This window comes from Camarhynchus parvulus, chromosome 12, assembly GCF_901933205.1.
Source record: "Camarhynchus parvulus chromosome 12, STF_HiC, whole genome shotgun sequence".
In the NCBI taxonomy this organism is placed as follows: Eukaryota; Metazoa; Chordata; class Aves; order Passeriformes; family Thraupidae; genus Camarhynchus; species Camarhynchus parvulus.
In genome coordinates this window covers 11,720,118-11,743,164 of record NC_044582.1, presented here as the reverse complement: position 1 = coordinate 11,743,164, position 23,047 = coordinate 11,720,118, and the positions used below count along the sequence as shown (strand labels likewise).

At 35.3% G+C, this 23,047-nt stretch overlaps 1 protein-coding gene across 1 annotated transcript in view; it reads left to right on the top strand.

Moving 5' to 3' along the window:
- C12H3orf67 (chromosome 12 C3orf67 homolog) overlaps window positions 1–23,047 on the top strand; it is a 65,426-nt gene that overhangs the window by 4,228 nt on the left and 38,151 nt on the right. Inside the window, exons 3-10 of the mRNA XM_030956819.1 lie at window positions 443–532; window positions 992–1,085; window positions 2,994–3,066; window positions 12,069–12,183; window positions 14,013–14,169; window positions 17,759–17,917; window positions 21,579–21,715; window positions 22,837–23,011. Of these exons, the coding sequence (XP_030812679.1) occupies window positions 443–532; window positions 992–1,085; window positions 2,994–3,066; window positions 12,069–12,183; window positions 14,013–14,169; window positions 17,759–17,917; window positions 21,579–21,715; window positions 22,837–23,011 (1,000 nt within the window). The remainder of the gene's footprint in view (window positions 1–442; window positions 533–991; window positions 1,086–2,993; window positions 3,067–12,068; window positions 12,184–14,012; window positions 14,170–17,758; window positions 17,918–21,578; window positions 21,716–22,836; window positions 23,012–23,047) is intronic.

The following is a 23,047-nucleotide window of genomic DNA, read 5'->3' as shown; positions in this document are numbered from 1 at the left end:
ATTTCCTTTGGAAATCAGACAAAACATCCAGTCTGCAACACCTTTTATTTTTTAGCAGCATGTTTTAAAACTCACTTCATTTGGGAAATTGAAGAAATCTTATCCAAATATAAATTAGTCATCTCTTGCATGGTTTTTGAATGTCTACAATAATTTTGCTTTTTAGAGAATGATATAATAAATAAAATAATTTAAAAATACTCCATCGTCTTCCTTCAGTTTTATCTTCTAATCCTTTACTAAAGCCAAATATTGACTACATGAATTGATATGTTATAGTAGTCTAGAAGTTGTTATTGGCATTCTGCTGTCTGACTGCTCAGTAGTACTGACTGTGGTAACAACAAGATACAGAGGGATTCTTAGGTTCTCATCTTGACCCTTGATAATTTAGTGCTGAGCATTTGACTGGCTGATGTATCCTCAAACCATTTTATCATAGGGGGGCCGGTTTGTTGAAATATTCAGTGCTCAAGGCAAGAACCCAGGAGCAAAATGGAAGATTTTTGGCAACCCGTCAGCTATATCAAAAGTAAGTTTTTAGAGAAATCTGTAGAACCTAGAGTATAAACCAGAAAAATGTGAATGAAGCTTAAAATTAGAAGGTAATGAGGGCTTTGACCTGACAGTGGAGTTGTCACTTGCAGTTCTATCATTTTGGCAGACTAAATGACTACTTAAATTACTTCTGTATGCAGACTGCTGTTGCAGACTGAGTTGGTCACACTGTAATTCTACAGTTTAAATATTTAGAAAGTAATTTTGGCACTCTGGTAACCAGTGAATTGAGCTTTGCTCACTGACTCGTGAATCCTGTTTGTCAGCAATATTTGTTCATAAAACACACAAGCAAAGGACATATTTACATGGATTATATTTTTGCCATCAAATGTGAGCCAGTCATACTTGCAGTGCCATCTGCATTTTCTGATATGTTACTAGCATGGTTGGTTGACAGGAGGATGCTTATGTTTGTTGTTCCTTTCTGTAGGAATACGACAAAGAACTAAAAGGCTTTGTTTTTGTACTTGAAGGAAACAGTCTAATCAACAAAATGAAGCTACCAAGGGAAACCAAACAAACTTGTGAGTATCAAAGAATTCAATGTCTGTGATGCTGTTCTGATTATTACATCAATCTTATATTGGAATGCTAAACATTATTCTCCCTTAGTTCAGACATAATTCAGCATGGAAAAGTTTTTTAACTTTTTAGCAGGTCAGTGACAAATAAGTAAAACTTACAGAAATGCCATATTAGAGTAAGTGCTGTAGGGAAGATCTGACATGTTCTGGTGCTGCCAAGGTCACTTTGCACCTGATCCTGCTACAGACCAATGTCTGATAAATAACCTCTGATTCCATTCAGCACTTAATAAAGTCAGTAATTCTACTGGCATTAATGAATGGAAACTAGGTTCTTGTCCCCTTTCTTATTTTACTTTTTAAATAATTGTTAGTTTTGTATCAAATAAGCGCTAGTGGTACAAGAAATTTATACCCAAATTTCCTCTGTGTTTATGTAATCGGTGTTTAAGGATACTGTGGAGTGCTTTCCCAGGATGTCAGTTGGACCACAATAATCCAGAATCCAAGCAGTCTGCAATGCAGACTTCTGCAATACAGAAATCATCATAAACTCCGTGACAGGGTGCTGTACCTTATAAGGCTTGTGGGAGTGACTTGAACTGGCTTAGAACTAACTGCTTGCTTTTGAATTAAAATTGAGATGGTGATTTTAAACAAATGGAATGGGAATCTACCAGTGTACTTCTAATGTAGGGTATACAGTAACACATAAGTTTCTCCCAATCAACACCAAAAAAAAAAAATATTCCTTGGGCTGGTGATTCTGTAAGGCCTTTAAGTTTAGTCTGATTTTCATAAAAGAAATTGGCTGTTATCTTCATTAAAATTAATATTAATGTGATGTATATTTTTGAGAAACCAAACTAATTTATTTTCAATGGTACAATAAACTAATACAGCAAACAGTAAACAATTAAAACAGATGCTAACTATTGCTAAATATTAAAATGAGGATTAAAAATTTATTGTGTGGGTAATCACTGCTAAAAATAGTTTGGTTTTAAATTTACTTTAGCTAATGCTGAATACTGCAGTCAGGTTTCCATCTGTTACCATTCTGTTTCCTTCTGTCTTGGTCTCTTCCTCTCTCGAGGTATATGTACCTCAAGTATTTCATTAATCAAGTATATGGTCTCCCAGTTGCACTGGAACTTTGTATACTCTTCCAAAATAAAAGCTACTATATATGCAAATCTAATTTGAAGTTTTAAGGTGTCATTTGGCCCTCAAAAGAAGAAAGTTCTGATGTGTTATTCTTTAGAGGAGGAGCCATGCTGTTCAGGCTTGTGAAGTCAATGAAAAGGAGCCTGTGTCATTCCTGATGGAATATCTGAGAAAACAACATATGGTTCAATTCAGACAGCTTTGTACTGTTTTCCCTTGACAGGGAGCTACCTGAATTTTTTTGTTTTCTCCCTCAGTCAAACTCCTTTGTTATTATTCTAAAGATGAGAAGCCTCCACTGAGAGGCATTGTCATGATCTGAATTGCATTCTTACCCAAGGGTTTTGTTGAAGTTGCTTAGCAAGGTGTAAATTGTCATCAACATGAGTGCAAGTTTAACATCACTATAAGATAATCTTGATAGGACAGTATTACTTCATTTTATAATTCTTATGGGACATTTATTTTCTTCATGCTCTTGGAGCACAAAAATTCTAAGCTAAAAAAAAAAGTTCCTTTTGCTGTCATAAGAATTCCACCAAAGCCACAGATGGGACTTTTAAAACAATACTTTTATTGCAGTTTGAATTGGATTTCTTCAGGTTTTTCTCGTGTTCATATGTTGCGTGAACCTTGGGAAATAGTGTTGTAGGAGCATAGCATATGGTACAAAATGGAAATGCTGGATAGTGAAATGTGCATCTGCATGCACACAGCACTTTTTTTTTTTCCTGTTTCTAGTGGGACTGGTGCAGCAATATCTGACACTTCAGATTTTTGTGCCATTGGGAAAAGACTTCTCCACTGAGTTACTGTAAGATGCATAAAATTTCTTTGAATACTTAAAGTGAATTCTCGATTGCAGTCATTAATTGTGGTGGCATATTTTGCATTAAAGCATGGTGACTTCTCAAGTCAATAAAAAGTAATTAAGCTAATGAGATCATTATTGCTTAGATGTTTTAAATACTGACATTCCTTTGAAGACAGAACAAACTCCAAAAAATCCTGAATGAAGATGATGAAAAATCCAAAGAAATGGAGCACAAATTTGTCAAACATATGAAAATACTGGTGCATGAGGACTGCCTGAAAATTCATGAGACTTATTCATAAGTCATAAGAGAGGGCTCTTTGGTCCAAAGCAAAAAGAAATATATATTCTAATAACTGGAGGAGAAAAACACTACCAAACAAATACTAAAAAGCTAGAAAAACAAATGGAGTGCTCAATTGGTATAATTTGTTCCACACTGTGAAGAAAGAGAGATACAGTAGAAACAGACATTTTATTAGTTAGGTGTGAAATTATTTAATAGAGTTTTAAACTTGGGCAGTTGTCAGGCTTTGGACAACAGTTCTCCCTTAGTGACACCATCTGTTTCTACTATATCTAAACAGCACAACTCACTCAGCTTTGTAGCCCATGGAATATCTGAGCTTGGACTGAGAAAAGAAATATTAGGCCATTAGAAGCCCTGCAAGAAAAGATGAGTTGAATGATATCAATTAAATTAGTAAGTAAGTTGTGTAAAGTGAAAGAAGGATTTTATTTCTGTTTGACCCTCGGTAAGTTTGCACTTAAAGGGACAAAGGGACAAAACAAACAGAATATGTCATGCAGCACACAGAGACCAAACACCAAGTACCAACTCAAAACCGAGATTTGTTTCTCATGTTCATTCTGTAGGCAGGGGCAGAGATTTAATGACAGGAGCAGGAATTCAGATTTTTTTTGTAGTGTCATCTTCAATTTGATTCTTTTGGGTATTTGCCACCTTCTTAACAAGAACTTCTTTTCTACTTCTACTAATTTTATTTTTCTTTTTGCTTGCTTTTCTTGATGAAAACATTTTCTTTCACCTCTCCCACCCTTGTTTGCCTTTTCTCTTTCCAGCTTATATTTAGACTTTACATTTTTTTCATCTTTTCTTTCTACTTCCTGTTCCCATCTTTACTATATCCCTCTTATAAAAGCAAATATATGTTCCTATTATATTCTTAGGTACTTTTATATATTTAAATACTTCTATGTTGTATTTGCTGTATATATATTTTATGTAATATATACTATATTGCTATATAATGCATATAATATAAACCATATTAACTATATTTTCTCTGGAGCTCCAGTTACTTTGAATGAAGGTGTTTATGTCTTAAAAGTACAATATCAGTTGTTCCCAACTTAATGCAACTGTATGAAAAAGTTAATAAAAGTTCTTTAAAAATAGTTTTAATACTGAGTTTTGTATTTGAAATCAACTGTAACTTACTTGTACCCATAAAGTCCTTCAAGACTTGCAGAACAGACAATGCTTTATTTTATCATAGGAGACTTAAGATAATCCAGTAAATAATAAAGGCAAGTCCTTCTTGCCGTCTGACTGCTGTTCAGTTCCCTTCTTTCCAGATGTTTTGAAAGAAATCTCTGGCTTGTTTGCAGGCAGAGTGTTGATGGTGTTGCTTTCTGAAGTTTAATGTTCAAAGATGGTTTCTTACACAACCTGACTACTTAGTGCTGAATCTTTGAGCAGCTTCAAGTGAAAATTGATAGCATGCCATGCTATGAAATTTACTTTATGTAAAAATCACTGACAAGTTCTGTAATAGCTGGGCATGAAGCTTTATGTTGCATTTCTTGCTCTTGCGTTCTGCAGAGAGATGGAAATAGGAATTTAGTTTGAGCCTCGTCTTCTTTTGCATTCTGTTCAGTGATTGATTTGGTCAGCAAACAAGAATTTCTTCAAGACCATCCATCACTGCTGGCATCAGCAGAGCTAAACTTTCTAACTTGCTGCTGTCAACCAGTCATTCGAGATTCCTGCCATAAATACTGAAATGTGCAAACCATATATTAGCTGGTTTATCTTTTCTTCAGAGGAAATCTTAATAGAATTTTAGATACTTTTTAATGTGTCATGATTAGATGAATACCACCACATTAATAGTCAATGTATTGATGTGTGTAAAAATGTGTAAAATAGATTGTGGATGAAAAATTTGATGAAGCATAATAAAATCACAACTAAGGTAGAGAGCATGTAATTTATGCAGCTTCTTTGGAGCAACTAATAGCAAAGCTATTAGTAACGCTGAACATAGCTGTCTGCTGCAAATGCAGTAGCCAGTTGTTAAATCTTCAGTGTTATGGATTTTGCTACCTTTCTGAAAAAAGCAAAGGTAACTCAATATTTGAAAAATATTTGCAGGTAAAAGAAAACAGCATCTGGCTTGTGTTGTCATTTTTGCTTTAATTCCCAATACATGGACATGTGGGTGTTAGTACTTCTGCTTGGCATTTTGACAAGCACTCACACATTTATTCCTAAAGAACTGTAATGCCAGTTGTGGTCATACTTTGTTTCTGATACAGTTTTTCTCGGTGTTGGGTATCACATGAAATTAGCACATCTTGTATTGGAAAGTTTTACAGCAAATGAGTAGAGCAGTTGATGTGAGGAAACAGACCTTGAAATTGTACCATAGTAGCAAAAAACCAAAAAAACCCAAAACAAAAAGAGTAGACTGATCTGATGTAAGAACAAGGATGAGATGCTCAGTTCCTGGTTATGTACTGAAACATTTTGTGGGCTTGTATGAGTCCCTTTGTATTGCTCAGACTTCTTTTTCCCCAGTTCGGGCATGGTTCTTACTCATCCATTGCTGCAGCTCTGAAGCCGCACTGCCTCTCTCACTGATGGCCAATTCATGCTGCTTCAAACTTGTTTAAATCTTGGCATGGTAAACAGCTGTAAAACAAATGTGGCACAACTTGTATCTGGGGAAGTCTGAGTTCTGTTAAGAGCTCCCCTTAGCTCTGCCATGAAAACCTGCAGAGCAAACATGCCCATTGTCAGTGAGAGCTGCCGCTGCCCCCCAAGCCCAGACGTGGTGCTCAGTATTAATGTGCTGTGGGGCTCTGCTGTGCTGCCCCTTCCTAGAATCACTCAGGACCTTATGGATCATCTTTCCAGCCAGAATGTGCTGAGGATTCACATGATTGCTGTTCACTCTAATGGTACCTATGTCTCCTAATTTCTTAATTCTTCCTGGTGTTCCAACCTCAGCCTTTCAACCTTTGCACTTATCAACAGGTTGGCTCAGTTATTTTCCCACTGTTCATAGTCAAATTAGCTTTGCTTGCCACTAGCCTTAGCCAGCTCCAGAAGGCATCAGCTCTTGTTATATTCTGAATTAATGCAAACTCTTTGAGAGTTTCAAACTCTGGAACATACCTGATAAGTTTCTTTTGAAGCTAGTTATGTATGAAGGAATCTGTAGGGAAAAAGGAGTTAAAATCGCTTTATTCCTGAAGTAGTTGTGCTTGCTGATAAGAAATCTTATTGCAAGGCCTATGAACAGTACAGTGGAATATATATTTTGGTACCATATTTCCTGTTTTCAAACAGTTGTTTCTATAAATATAAGCTTATTACTTCGAGATTTTTAATAACTACAACATAATAGGTTTTACAAGCATAGCTAATTTATTCATAGATACCATAACAGTTTGAATTTATGTGAATTAGATGCTATCATAATCAGTCATCATTTTAGCTGTGCTGACAGAGATATCATAAATTATTCATGTTAACCTAAACACCCAGCATGTTTTCAGATACAGAACAATATGAATCTTGGTTAGTCTTGTAAAACTTAGACCAACCTCTTAAAATTCAAAGCAGGACATAGATACTAATTCTATCATGTACATCTGAAATTATTGAAAGATTTTAGATAGAGAATGAAGGTAAACTTTCTTGAATAGATTTAGCTGAGAGATTATTTGAAATTCTGGTATTTAGTAGCATGAGACATGTTCCTTCATTTTTTGTGAAGCAAGAGTGAAATACAGAAATAGTCTTAGAAGTATTATTTTAAATTTAATAATTTGCAAAGGAGATTTTAACTCATAGATTTGAAAGTAAAAAAATTATAATAACTCTCCCAGTCATCACATCTTTTAGAACTTTAGATGGAAACACTAATAAGTACTAAAAGTATTAATTATTTATATTTTCGTTGGGAGAGGTCGGGATTTACCATTTCTTCATAACTGCTCATATTTTGAAATATTTTCATTCTAACAACCAGAATTGATGATTCTTGTTTTGTGCTTGCCACTTGTATTACTCCTTCTTTATGGATAGTGGTTAAGGGCACTTTGTGGGGTTTTTTTCCTTAATGCTCTCCAGAAAAACAATATCAACAGGAAATTACAGTATACAGTACAACTTGTTCTCTAGGTCTGGGTGACATGTCAGTCTTCCAGATCTCTTGTTTTGCAGAGATTTGATGATTTTCAATGTAACTACTTCTGTTTTTATGAGGGCAGGATACATTGCTCTGGATAGCAGATCATCAGGCAGCCACTCAGTAATGTAGTATCTCCTACAAGACCAATTTACAAGTAGCATATAAAATAAAATGTATGTGATGTACAGGGTGCCTGTGAATAAGGAAATTTGAGACTCTGCAAGCAGGGCAGATCAGCTGCCCTGCTACAATTGGTATTACTTTGTTTTCTGTCTTTAAAATGGACGTGATGATGATAATGATGTAACCATGTAATGTTTAGGAAGCACATGCCTTTTATGGAGAAAATGGCACTACAGTTGTTAAGTACTAATGTACTAATAGTGAAACATTAGCAGAGAATTCTCTCTGGATTTTGACCAGGATACAAAGAGATTTCTGTTAGTATTAAATTGCATGGGAGCTTAACAACATCAATGAAATACCTGCTTTTATGTTTGGTAAACTTCCAGGTTACATCATTTATAAAGAGAAAAACACTTTCATTTGAAGACCAAGTGATCCTGACAAATGAAGCATCCCTTCAATAGTTCAGTATTGTTTTTTCCTAAGTTCATTTTTAGCCTTGAATTGAACATTTAATAAATGGTTATAAATTATTATCCATTTATCCATACAGAAGCAAAGTGAATAGGCAATCTGAGGAGATGAGTCTATCTGTGCTCTTGGGTAGTTGCTACCATTCACTTGCAATCTCACTATAGTTACCATTGTGAGCAAAATAGTCAATCAAATTTGAAGATGTAAAATAAAATTGAAAATTGAATTGGAAGGTAATTTTACTTTCAAATGGCTTGCAAATGTAGATGTTAAGTGTGAAATGAATGCAGTTAATGACCATAGCTGGAAGAGTTATGCACCTGCTGATCACAGGAATATTATTATAAATGAGGTTGATTTTCTTGTTGACCACCTCATTTTTCTCAACATGGTCTCATTACTTTTCTATCACATCTGACCCTTAGATATAAATACTCAAGCACAGACATAATAAAAATACATTAACTCCCATATAGATTTTTTAAATTCATCTTTGAAAATCAAGATGTGTGCTGCAGATGCTTCTTGCTATTGTAAGTTTAACATAAGTTCTGCTCTTGGATAGCGGAAAAAAAGTTGTGTGCCACGAAAAGTATTCTGGACTCATTTTGTAACTGAGAGATCTGATGTTCTAGCTCCCATTGTCTGAATTATTTCAGAAAAGAGTTTCTCCAGACTCTTTCTTTATTTTTATTTTCCAATAAGCAATGTAATTGAAAAGTCTGAAAGTTACACTAACTCTTAAATAATTATCTTCCTTCTCCTGGGAAATAAATTATTTTATATAATTTTAAGCCCATTTTCTTTTTTTTTAATTTACCTGTTTGAATGTTTCGCCTACTTTTGCCTGTGGAATATAAGTATTTTTATTATTTTAAATGTATTTACAAAAATAAATTACACTTCTTTAGGAGTGATTATATCTGAGCATCTTAGGTTAGCCCCTTCCTTATGGCACATCTATTGTCATAAAAAGTCTTACTTTAGACTTATACGACAGAGTCTGATATAAATGTATGTTTTTTGATCTAAACAAATGTGTTCAGTGTTACATTCTGGAATGTAACTGAGTTGTAAATTTACCAATGGCCCTTCTATAACCAAGGTTCTTAATTTTTTTTCATGAGGGAGAGAGATAAACCTATTCATATAAGAAATAAATAATAAAATTTAAGCATATTGAACTGATAGTATAGAGTGAATTTAGGTTTTATTGCCAGTTGTTTGGAAATATGCATGACTTAATTCTGGGCTCTACTGTTCTGTTATAGCCTCATTTAAAGTAACATTCTCTGTTGAAAATTATGCAGTTTGGGGTTCAGCAAGGATAGTATTTTTGTTTCTCAGTACTCAGGTTATTGTAGAGGCCTGGTTTCTCAGCAAAACAGCTCAGCTCTACACATAACCAGGAAATCCAGGGAGCTTCCAGCAACCATTGCTCCACTGCTTTGGACTTCTTTGGTGCACTGAATTTTAGCACTTCTGAACACCCAAGATCTAGAGTGAAGAGTTTCTAGAAACTAGATTCATAGGTTTTTCATCAAAGGCTATATGGGAAGTAAAGTGATGGCTGGAATTATACATTAATCAAAGGCTTAGCCATGTGGCCCATTTGTTGGTGATCTTCATGGAATTATTTCACATCTTGCTTAAACTTCTTCAAAAGTAAGATCAAGCCCAGGTACCAGCACTGTAAGACACGTGGAAGTGTTCTGATGAAATCAGTTTTCAAGGGCTTGGTATAATTTGTCCATTCATAAAAATATGCGCAGCTGATTCTGGAATCTCTCCTGTCAAACAATACCCATAGTGAGGGTATAATAGTTTTTTCTTGGCATAGTAGTGGAATTTCTGCTTTTCAAGTGCAGTGATTTATAAAAGGAACTGCCAGTCTTTAAAAATGAAACAGATAATGAGTCTTCCACTTTGTTTTCATTTGCCCACCCATGTTATGAGGATGAATAGATTAAAGGTCAGGTTATCTGCAAGGGAGAGGAAAGAATCAGCAAGTTCTGGAAAGCTGGTGAACAGTTTGCTTTGGGTGATGGTCTTAATGACTATGGGGGAATGAGAAGGTGCTTCTCTATTTTTATTGCCTGTACTGGTAGAACCTTTTGATATTTACATACTTGCAGTATACTTTGTACTGTCCTTGCTTAAACTCTCAAATTGGCAAAAATAACTAAAGAAATAAGTAAAGTATGTCATTTGCCCCAAAGTTAATCTGACCTAAGGAAAGCTATGAATGTTTTGTTATTCTGCAAATTTATAATTTCATTATTTAAGCTATGGGTAGTCCTTAGCTAATGAAAAAGTGTTTTCAGTAATAAATTAAAAAAAAAAAAAGCACCAAGGCTACAGAGCAGTCTCACTATTTTAAAGTAAAACCCAGAATTTGAATGATTATGAGTAATTACTTTTAGCAACACTAAGTAGTGACAAAAAAGTTGTTTTTTATAAGTATTTGTCATCTCAGAGGGGCTGCTAATTACAGAGAAATACCCATCTGTTAGAAACAGGCTTGTTCAAAATAATAGGTAAATTAGTCATTGTTTCCCCATAGATTAAGCATATTCTCCCAGATTGCAGCCTTTAAAGTAATATCTGCACTCTGGAGTGTTAAGGAAGGACTGTTGGGGACTGTCAAGGTTGTGCTGCTGCTGTGATTTCACCCCAGGAAGCAGCTGAGCCACAGAGGCCCCTCTCTCTCCTGGGGAAGAAAATGCACAAGGGTAGAAGTGCAAAACCTTGTGCACTGAGATAAAGACAGTTTAGTAGGGGGAGCAAAAGCTGCACATGGAACCAGAATCTAAACGAGGCATTTGCTCCTTCCCATGGGCCTGCAGATGTTCAGCCATCTCCAGGAGCTCAGGGCTCCAGCTCAGGGCTGCATGGGAAAACAAGGTAGCTCTGAGCTTCCCCCATTCCTTCTCCTTCCCCACAGTTCTTTCTGCTGATCATGGCACTGTGTTGTTTGAAACATCCCCTGGGTCAGCAGGGGTCTCCTGTCCTGACTGTGTCCCCTCCCAGCTCCTCATACATCCCCAGCCTCCTGCCTGGTGAGATGAGGTGAGGAGCAGAAAAAGCCTTGCTTCTGTGTGAGCAGTGCCCAGCAGCAATGAAAACATCCCTGAGTTATCAACATCCCTGAGTTACCAAAAACACATCCCTGAGTTACCAACACTGCTTCCAGCACAAACCCAAAGCATAGCACTGTCCAAGTTGCCCTGAAGAAATTTAACTGGATCCCACCCAAAACCAGTACAGCTGCTAACAAGACTTAAAGAAAACAGAACCGAAAAATTACCCTCTTTATCAGTTTAAAGGAAACCTTTTTTTTTTTTTTGTGACCATGGCTGTAGTCTGAATTTATTAGAAATGTTGAAATTCAGTGTCCTTGGTATCATTGTGAGATGACCTGAATAGTGAGCAATAAACTTCTGCATTATAATTCACCTTTGAACATAAGTCCTTGTGAAGTAAAACAGATAGACAATGTATTGTGTTTACCTTTAAGCTGAAAAAAATCTATATGCAGGGACAGAGGCATTTTTAGGAAAAGAAAGCAAATAATGTTTTTCTAGTTAGCAGGCCCCAAGATAAGACAAGCTTAAGGGGCCAAATACTTGTGATTATTAAAGGCTACTGGGTTCTTAGTTCATACAAATTGAATTCTTTCATACTCTGAAGGGCTGTGGAAATCTAGCAAAGAGTGTAGACTGTTGAAATGAAATTAGCATGTAAAGTGATTTTATATATGCAGGGATATAGCCACGAAGTTTGAATTGGAGAAAGAAATCTCATTACTCATCTTGTAAAAGAATTTTTTAATTCCATATTTGTTGTCACTGACATAAAGGTTCTGCCCATGAACAGGTTTTTTGTGATTTCCCAAAGATACTGGATTATTGAATTGACAAAGATCTGCTCCATTCTCTCCTGACTTTTCTTTTATAGGATAACTGATTTTGACAATATTAAAAGAAGATTGTATTTGTCAACGGTCCACAAGGAGTTGTCTGTAACCTCTCTGCATGCCAAAATTCCTCTGTTTATGATCAAGCGCAAAATTGTAGGTATCTTGGGAATGTTACCTGGATTGAGGTTGAAAATCTGAAATATTTTGTGTATATTATTAATTTCTTTAAATTATTGCTTGTTTAGAACTCAGCTCCTACTGATTGAAGATACTTGTGTATCTCCCCTTTACCAGATGGCAGCAGAGCCTCTTAGTGCTGCACCTCTTCCATCCTTCTTCTTATATTAGGAATACATTCTCACTTTACAAAATTACTGCTATTTGTGATGTTTCTTCACCTCTCCCACTGATCCAGCCTCTATAAAATTCTCTGTGTCCCCAATACTTCTTCATGATAGTGCTCCTGCTCACGTGTCCCTTCTCCTGTGGTGACCTTTGATGATATTCACTGGAGGTAGACTACAGCTAATGGCTGCTTTCACATTCCTCAGGTTCTTCAAATATAGAGCAATCTATGTGTCAAACTGATGAGAACAAAACAAAAAAACAATTTTCTTCCCCTCGTTCCCCTCTCCCAGCCACAGCATATGGTAATAGCTGACAGGATACAAAGCCTGATGGTTACTGTGTAATCATGTAAGGATTGGAGTCTCAAATACTGCTTTAGAAAATAAACTTGATATGAAAATAGTTAGATTTCAAATATTTTAAAATGTATATTTGCATGAAGAGGACTAGATAACAGTATACTAAGCAGTTGTGAATTTAAGGCTAAACATGAGAGAGAGTATTTTACAAAAAAACCTCTGAATTTATAACTTTTTTTGAGATAGGTTAAGTGAAAGCAACTGTGGTAACTTAAAATTAAGAAGTTTTCTACTTTGTGGGAAGTAGTTGGATTTTTTTTTAATTAATATGTATCAGATCATACTCCTGAAGTTGCTGTTAATTCAAAATCCAATGAAATTAAATTATTTTTCTTCAGTGTAATTTCAGTTAGTTGGTGTCAGACTAGTACAGGTATTTCAGGATTAACGTGTGCAATAATGTACACCAAGTTAAATTCAAGCAGAAGATGAACTTCAGTTATGAATTTTAATTTCGATAATAAAGCCTGAATCAGATATGTCTAGATGCTCTGATCATTTATAATGACAAAATATTTTAATAACCTTAATGCTTGACCAACCTTAAAGAGTAGATCTATATTCCTTAGTGTATCTGAATACATATCTGTCTCCTTTAAATGCTTCTCTGTCTTTTTATCATTGCTTTTGCTTAAAGGAGGCAGCATGCTGCTTTCAGTGATTAGATAGATCTTTTACATGGCTCTGATAGTTCAACTTACTGTATACACAAGCTGATTGTTATTATCAGCACGAGGCGTTGTGAATCAGGATATAAAATAAGTTCTTTCTTTCATCAGCTGAACAGAGTTTACATTTTCACGTGCTAGCTTTCTGTATTGTATTCCTACAAATTATTCTATGTTTCAACCTCATCACTAGAAGTATCAGTTATAATCAAATACTGAATTTTTCAGTCCATTGCTTGGTGTCTTCAAAACAAGTGTTACTTTCCTTCCAAAATTTCAGATTTAAGACCTGAACAGTAATGTATGCACCTGATTTTTTTCTCAAAAATATTTGGTATTTGTTGATTAGAAACTAATATTTCTACCTTGACTTTATAAGGAGATTAGGCATGTACAATCATTATGTTTTTACTTTGCTTTTCCCTTAAAATTTCAACCATTGATCAGCTAAATTTTACACATGAGTAATCATATCAAATGTATTACAGTTCTGCAAATTAAATGAAAATTGCTGCATTTTTCTACTCAAGGCCATCTGGTTTTTTTGTATAGGTGTGTTAGCCTCAGCTCCTGGGTTTTACTAAAGAGTATTGTTTCTCTTTTCTAGTGGTGCAATATGTGTATTGACTTGGTAACGTTTACCTATGAAATATTCAGAGGAGCTCTCTTCCAGTCCTTGGATGGAATTACTATTTCAGCCAACTGTAAGCTAAGAAAGGTCTTCACTTTAAAAGTCAAGCCTCAAGTTACAGCTGAGGAAGATGGTGTGTTTTAATTACTGTCTAGTCTTAATCATAACTGTTCATGTTATAAAATCAAAAGCTTCTTATTCATCAGATTGGCAATTTGAAGGATTACATTATTTCATAAAAATTAAAGTGGTAGTACAGCATATTAAGTCTGCTAGTGTTGGACTTAGGGCAACTAATTAAATATGTGTGTTCTCCTGTGTTTTAAACACTGAATTCCTTAGAAGTATTTTATTGAAAAAATTCTGGCAAGATTTATCAAGTAGAGAGCTTTTTTTAATGAGGGTGTCTTATGCTGATAGAAATCTGATTTTTGCCAGGAACCTAGTATCTGAGAGGAAAGAGAAGTAGTGAAAGCAGAATTTGCTGTTTGCATCCTAAATTTTGGATGTTAGCTGCTGATGAAAGATTTCTTTCTGAAATAATGCAGACAAAATTGTAACAAAGCATTATATGAAACAGAGCTATGAAACTGTAATAAATACCCCAAATCATGTCCAGTTATCCTGATGTGGCCTTGTTTATTGGGAAAGTAATGTTGGTGGTGAGCTGAAAAACAACAGGGTTTTTTTGACCAGATATTGGTCAAGTTTACCAGTCTCCAGACTCGCATCATAATCCTGAATCATCATTTTCCAAGGAGAGAACGTCATTCCTCACTGGTATTTGTAGTAATACAGGAGAAATTTCAAAACCACAGCTGGCACTTTCTTATTTTAAAGGCACCCCTAGGAATAACTCAGCTTCTATTTCATTCAAATTTTCATTTTGTGGCTTTTAAGGAACATACCCGAAAAATGTTTCTGGTTTCAGAAGGAGGGGTATTGTATACAATATTGTATACAATACACTAGTATTGTAAGTGTAGCAGAATGTATCTTCCATTTGGAAACACTCATTCAATAGGGGAGAGTAGGCAAACCTTGTGATTATTCCTCTTTTTTTTGTTGGTAAGACTGAAAAAAATATTAATTTAAAAATGTCTACAGAGAGAATATGGTAAATTCTCAGCAGGAAACTGCAGTTCAAGCTCTCACTGGCGTTCATTTAATTTAATTCCATTGGTGCATTGTTTTTTCCCTTCCATTCTAAACAGCTTCTGAAATGTGCTTAAATATTCTAAATGAGTTCCAAAATTCCAAAATGCAGCTAACATAATGAGGCAACATCTTTAATAAACTGTAAGCATACTAAAATATTACACTTTTAATTACTCCATTAAAAATTCTATGATTATTACACAGCTGGTGGTCATTAGTACTTTCTGTATGCTTTTGAATTTCCTTATCTAGGCAAGAATATAGAAATAGAAATAGAATATAGAATATAGGAATAGAATCAGAATCATGGAATTGTTTAGGTTGGAAAAAACTTTTAAGGTCTTTTCTGTCCAACTGTTAAGCCAGCACTGCCAAGGCCACCACTAAGCCATGTCCCTAAGATCCCCACCCACACGGCTTTTAAATACCACCAGGAATGGTGACTCCACCACCACCCTGGGCAGTCTGTTCCAGGACTGGACAACCCTTTTAATGAAGAAACTGTTCCCATTATCGAATCTAAACATCCTCTGGCACAACTTGGGGCTCTTTCCTCTCGCGTTGCTGCTTGTTGCCTGGGAGAAGACACCAACACCTACCTCTGTACAAGGTCTCCCTTCAGCCCCTTTTCTCCAGGCTGAGCAACCCCTGTTCCCTCAGCTAGTCCTCTAAACTTGTTCTCTAGACCCATCTTAAATTTTCATTGCAGCTGAAGGTTTGGCGGAATTAAAATGATTCTGTACTTCATACCCAATTAAAAACAATAGTAAGATTTTTTTATTATTAATTTTCAGATAACAATTACTCTTTAATAAAGCTTTTTCCCCTCTCAGAATGACCAGTTAGTTGAGCCCCACTGAATGCAGGGACATTGTATTGAGAGTTGTTGTGCTTTAACTTTGGCCAGCACCTAAGCACCACACAGCCACTCCCCTCAGTGGGATGGGAGAAAGAAGCAGAAGGTAAAAGTAGGAAAATGTATGGGTTGAGATAAGAACACCTTAATAATGCTAAATTGTTACTACAAGGGGGAAAAAGATAAATAAAACCCAAGAAGGACAATTGCTTTTTATTTGCATGATTTGTTTGCCACCAGCAGCTCCCCCCAGTCAGCTTTCCCTCTCGTTGAGATGCTGAGCACACTGCCCTGCGGTCTGGAATATCCCTGGGGTCAGTTGGGGTCAGCTGTCCTGGCTGTGTCCCCTCCCAGCTTCTTGTGCCCCCTGCCATCTGCTCCCTGACAGGGCAGCTTGGGGAGCTGAACAACAACTCACACTCCAGTGTGTCATCAGCTCTGGTCACACACCAGATCCAGCACACAGCCCTCTGCCAGCTACTGGGACAAAAATTAAATCTTCCCCAGCAGAAACCAGGACAGGGGTCGAGCTCTTTGCTTCAAACTCCTTGGTGTGGTGGAAGAACTGATTTCAAGGTGCAATGAGTGTGTTACTCTTTTCAAGTAGCAAGTATACAGTATGTTTTGAATTTTTAAAATGACAGTAAATGGAAAGGGGCCAACCACATATACAGAGAAATTATTTCTGTATGAGATTATTGAGATAGAAGAGGAAATACTTCATCTTTTCTGCCTCATGACACTGAAGCACACAAGCTTAAACTATACCTAGTTTCTTGTTTCCATAGTGATGCAGAACTTATGTATGGGTTTTTATCACTAAGTATTGCCCAACAGTGACAAATAATGTACTGGCTTGGCAAAAAAAAAAAGATTGAAAAAATATATCCTGCACTGAAATACAGCATGGGACATTTGATTTTTTTAATTTGAATCTCAATACTTGATCCCTTATTCATGTTTGGGTTTCAGGTTGTTTTCCTCTTCTTTTTCTTGGAAAATAGGCTAATTCATTTGCTTATTATATTCAAGTCTTCTAAAATTTGCGATGAATTTGTATTGTAACATCAGGAATGGTTCTGACATGGATTCCTTTCTTTGCAGAGAGCAGCTTTCATAAACTCAGTCTATATTGGTTATCAAAGGGAAAGCAGAGATAATCAGCTCACATTCTGCTATGCCTGGTGTCACAAGAATACATAGGTTGACAGCTTTTTAGTTTATCATGAAAGCATAATGAAGTCCAAAGTTTGGAATTAAAGCTTGTTAAATTCTTTATTTGCATATATGGGACTTCTTTGCTACTTCAGTCCCACAGATATGAATACCATATTTAGCTGTTCATTTTATCTGAAAATCACTGTATCAGTGTTACAATTAAAGCTGAATTGTAATAAAAATTAACAAAATATATTTAGTTATTGTTTTGTTTGCTCTCTTGACAAATCAAAGTTGATTCTCTATGGCTACTCCAGCCATTAGTGTATATTTCTTTAACTGTATTAAAAAATTTTGGCCTAAAAGTATACACAATATAATTTTAAAATTTGCAATAAAAAGTGATCAATTGCAGCAAATTTTTCAAATTACCATAACCTATTTAGTTTTTATAGCCATATGAACTAAAGTATATGTAATCTACCAAATAATATAAGTCCAATTGAATTCCATGGTGTCATGAAGTAAAGCCCATGTTTTCTGATTCTAGGTACATCCATTGTTACACCTGGGCCATATGAGGCCTCAGATGATATTCCTCCAACCTGCCAGCTCAATTCTGATGTCCCACAAGTTACACAACTGCTGGATCTAAATGAAATTCACAAGCCAAAAATAAAATGTAGGGAAAAGGCAGTGCAAGAAACAGGTATTCTGCTATATTAAAATACTGAGTACAATCTATACAGTGTGTGTGCAAACAATTGATTGTTTTTTAAATGTCCATGTTAAGAGTTCCGCTGTCTTAAAATGAAACATGACAACTCCTGCACACCTGTAGTGCCTCAAGCACATAGACACATGTGTGTTCTGTAGTTTGAGATCTGTGTGGAGCCTGAACAGTTCTAATTCAAGCATGAGATTTATAACAATATATTTATAGCAATATTTGAGATGTCATATGAATGTACATTGAAGCATTTTGCACTAAACTTGTTACACTTCTTTTTAAAGTATGTTCACATCAATGAAACTTTGCTGGCAATATGAGCATGCAGTGTCCTCAGCTTACACTCTGAAAAGGGAAATCTTGTCTTATAGGTGTCTTGTCTTATTTGAATGTTTCTTTAAGCTACAAAATAATGAACCATATAATTTAGACTTTAGCAGCATTGCACTGAAGAGATTTATTAAAGAAGCTGGGCAGTGATGTGCTACAATGCAAGCTATTGACTTGGATAAAAGCTAAGAGAAGGCAAAGAAAGAATTAAATTTAAAATTACTGTTACAGCTGAAGGCTAACAGCAGGAGACCTGAAAAGCTTTTGTTCTACTCTCTGTATTGTTTATCATAGTTATGAATAATCTCAACGGAGAAGCAAATAACAGGGGAGCAAAATTTTGTTATGATACAGATACTGGTTTAATAAAGAGTGGGACTTCAGAAAATTCTAAGCTTGTTAGATAGGAAATCCCATATTTACTTTTTCCTAAAAATAAAAGCAGGTAACATGCAGGAAATATCACAGTTTTCAAAGCAAGGTTTATTGTTTTTATGTCTTGTGGCCACTGTGTTGAAAAATTATGGTCTAGGGACCACTGTATGGGGTAAATGTGAAACATGATGTCTCATAAAATCTAGCTTTGCTAAATGCAGAGGATTCTGCACTGGGGAGGAATGATAACTACAGTTAAGCTTTAAAGGATCAAAATTAAATGAATCAAGGCTGGCAGGTTATCATCACCAGAGATGCAGCTCAGTAGAACTTTCAGATTTTAATATGTTTTAAAAAACTAAGTAGCAGGAAATTCAAATTCATAGGAAATGAAAAAGGTATCAAACTTTTAAATCATTTTTGCATTATTATCTGAAATACTTTATACATTATCAGCTAAACCATCTCAGAAAATATCTTACAGACCAAGAAGTGATTCAGGGAGAAGCGGCATGAATGATAATCTCTCACATAAGATATGCCAAAAACATTAAAAATTTACATAAGGGCATTTAAAAAGTAACCAGTGATACAAAGGATGTTCAATAAAAGCTGTTTTTCTTATCTCATGGCACAAAAACAAGACATCATTTGATGTGATGTTGCAGTTGAAAATTAAAAACTCATGAAAGAAAATGCCATGGTGTACAGAATGATTAAAATGTGGAATCTACTGCTAAAAGAGACTGGTAAAGAAATTGGTATGATTCCAAAATCAGTTGCCAGTTTATATAGGTAACAGTAATGTTGTATTTAGCAGCAGTAAAAATGTAAAGAGAAAATTCAATTTTGTACTTCCAAGCTTTTCCTACCTTACACTAAGAACTTTGTTGAAGGCAGATGATTTCAAAAGTCCATACTGAATTATCTTGTGCTATTTCTGAAGTGTTGGGTTTGGCCTTTGGAACTGAATGTTGGAGAGATTGTTGGCCTGTTCTAGACCAGCATTTCCTGTGTTTTTATGTTTAGGTTTGCATGTCTGCTTGAGTAAGATCTGTAAGCCAAGAATCAGTAGAAACTGAATTGTGGATACAAATGCTAAGATGTGAAATTGCTTAAATAGACTTGGGTCAGACAGTTGAGAGCTTTTTAGTAAAGCTGCTGTTTTGCTTTGAAACTGTGTATTGCTTTCTACCTGCAGTAAAGTCAACAGCAGAATTTCACCAAGGCAAAAATATTTCCAGTCCTTATTGTCTTGATTCAAATACTGATTATCTCTTTAAAGCAATTTTGTAAAGAGATAGATCATCATTAAAAAACAGCAGTATAGAGAAACATAGATTATTTATGTTCATTATTGGAAATCTGGAGTTGTAAAATTATTCATAAGTGGAAGTGGTCTTCAATCCCACCTAATAAACATAGCATGTGTCCTTCCAGACATTTTTTAAATTTCAGAAATTGGCCTGCTTGAAATTGGAAGCTTTGGTATGTTTAGGTACATTTTAATTGGAAAATCTTCCTTTAATCCACTAAACTTTTTTGTTTATTTGATAATCAAAAGCCCAAATTATTTTGAGTATCATCCACTTTTAATTACACATATTATTTCATTATGTCATCAACACACTGTTATGTGTAGATGTAGGTAATTAATTGTAGTCAATTAATGTGGTCATTAAGAGAGATTTTAATGCAAATCAGCTTTTCTAATTGGAGCTAACAGCATCCCAAGGTAGCCAGTAAAAAATAAATTGATGTTAAACCAAGACAGGTCATCTGATCTTGTGAAATGGCAGCTGTTAACAGCAACCAAATGTCACATCAGGAAAAGAGTCAGGTAATGGCAGTAAGGAGCTTCTTCTGTGCTTATTAGTACAGTAAGTGATGATATTGGTGGCTAATGTATGATCTGTTTTTCATTTCCTTTATGACACTGTAAATAAAGCTGATCTTGAAATAAGGTTATGAAAAATGCTCAGGGGAATTGGCAGAATATTTTGTTTCTACTTTATTGCTTTATGAAGGTGTCAAATCTCTAAAGTGAGATAGCAATTTAATACAAGTTGTAGCAAGAAAATATCTTTGGACATTGTAAATATTAAATATAAATTAATGTGAAGATACCATTTTTACCAGCTCTGGAAAGGAGAATTCACTGACAATATTGGAGAATTATAAAAGGAAAATAGATAGTACATGCAGCTGTACAACCTCGATGGTAAAATTAATGTGTAACCATTTTACTGTCCTTCCTTTTTAAATTTTTTGGAGAATATTCACCTACATTCCATGTTTACTTTTTGTCTTGAAGACTAGTTGGCAATTCCCATGCTTTAAAAGACTTATAAAAATAAATCTACAGTTCAAGCAGTAAAAAAAATATAAATAGTAATAAATATTTTAGCAGCAGTAGAGTGCATTTGCAATATTAGGGCTCAGCCCTGGTAATACAGTAGATTCAGTAATTTCAAAATGCAGGGTACATGTAAATAGTTCTCTGAGCTGTGACTGATACCTTGACAGTCTTGCCTTAGTTTTTTTGTGTTATTATTTATTTATTCTGTTATTTATTAATTAGAGTTCTTTTTTCTTCCTGACGGAAGTTAGGTTTTCATTGAAGTTCTAAAGAAATCCTGCAAACCTTTTTTTTTTGTTTATAAATAACCCACTTTTAAATAAATCTTTAAAGCAAGAAGATTAGAATTATGTCTCTATAATAGACCAAAAGTTTCTTGCTGATATGTTGACACACTTTTATAAAATGTGCATTTGCTATTCCTATATTTCTAGGGAGTGCACTTTAAAGGAACATAACTCTTATATATGTTTAGTATTCATAATTCTTTTTTTTTAGTTGATTCTTTAAAAAATGCTAATTTTTATTGTTTGTAAGTACTGTAATTTTTTTTAACTCTTAATTTTCTTAACTTAGGTATCTTGAGTAATAGAGGCCAAGGCAACATATGCAACGGTAAAACTCAGGATGTATCACATATTGCATTTGGGTCAAAGATCCTTGGGCCACCTCCATCTTCAAACAGAAGAACCAATGCAAAGGTCCCTGGAAAGGTAAGAAGGGCTAAATTCCAACACCATTGGCCCTTTTGCAAAGGAAGATATTGATAAGCAGAGGAATTAAACTAAAGGTTTATTCCAGAGGCTGCCTCCAGAGAGCTGTGACGGGTCTCAGTGCCAGCTATCCTGTAACATCCAGAGGAGGGCAAGGGAAATGCATGGGTGGCTCCAGCACAGGGTAGGGGTTCATGAGCCCACAGGAGAGAAGGCCAAGGGGAAATCTGGTTTCTATTTTCAGTGAATGCAGGGCTGTGGAGATGCCAGGCCTCTTCTAAGGGGTGCCTGAAGGACGAAGGGCAGCAGGCCCTAATTGCAGAGAGGCTCTGACTAAATACAACAAAGTGGTTCTGTACTGCAATGAATCACAAGAGAGTGGAGAATTTCACAACTTAAATGAAACAGGCTGATTCAGCATCAGACATAAAGAAGCCTCTTTCTACTGAAATTCTCTTATCATTCTTTTCTGAATTTTTTTTTCTAGACTGCTGAAATTTCTGTGTGTGTGTGTATGTGTGTAAATATTTTGCCTTACAATGAGAGCTATAATGCAGAGTAGAAATTACACTTCAGGATGCTCTGATAGTCAGCCTTAGAGTAGCTCATGTGATGCTGTCAATTATAATGCCAGGGAAAACACCTGATCCCACTCTGCCAGCAACAAATATGCAGGTTTTTGGAATCTGATCAGGACCACAGTTTTCAGTTTAATACCAAGAATAAGGGATCCAGCCAACTCTTGTGTAGGAAGTGACTTGAAAGTCAGGTTGTAAAATGATATTCCTTTCTTCAAAGAAGAAAAGGCTCCTGAGGTCTAGAATAACTACAAGTTTTAGTCTTTTTATTCTGATAGTGAATTCTAATTTTTTCCCCTTTTCTTTGCGTTGTTCCATTCACTCAGTGGAAAAAAAACCTCCGCTTGCTACTTGACTGTAAAGATTGAAGATACCACGCTGAATAGAGCCTACCATGAGGTTTTGAGAAAAGATAGCGTTTAAAAAAAAGATTTGGAAATACATATTTGGGGGAAAAGTGTAATTCATAATCTGTGTTTTACGTTTGAGTATTTTGAAAGCTGTTATATTTTTGTCTTTCATCAAGAAATAATATCTTTCAAGGTAACAAAGACCTTGGGTAGCAAAACATCATGCCAACTTCAAAATTCAGGAATGCCCACTGAAACCATACCAGAAAATGAGAGGTTGGAGCTACCACTGTGGCCATGCAATGATACTTTAGATCAAGGAGGCAAAAGAAGTACTCTCCAAACAACTGCAAATGAATATCAAAATGGTAAGAGCATAAAGCAGAGAATACGTAGTCTTCTCA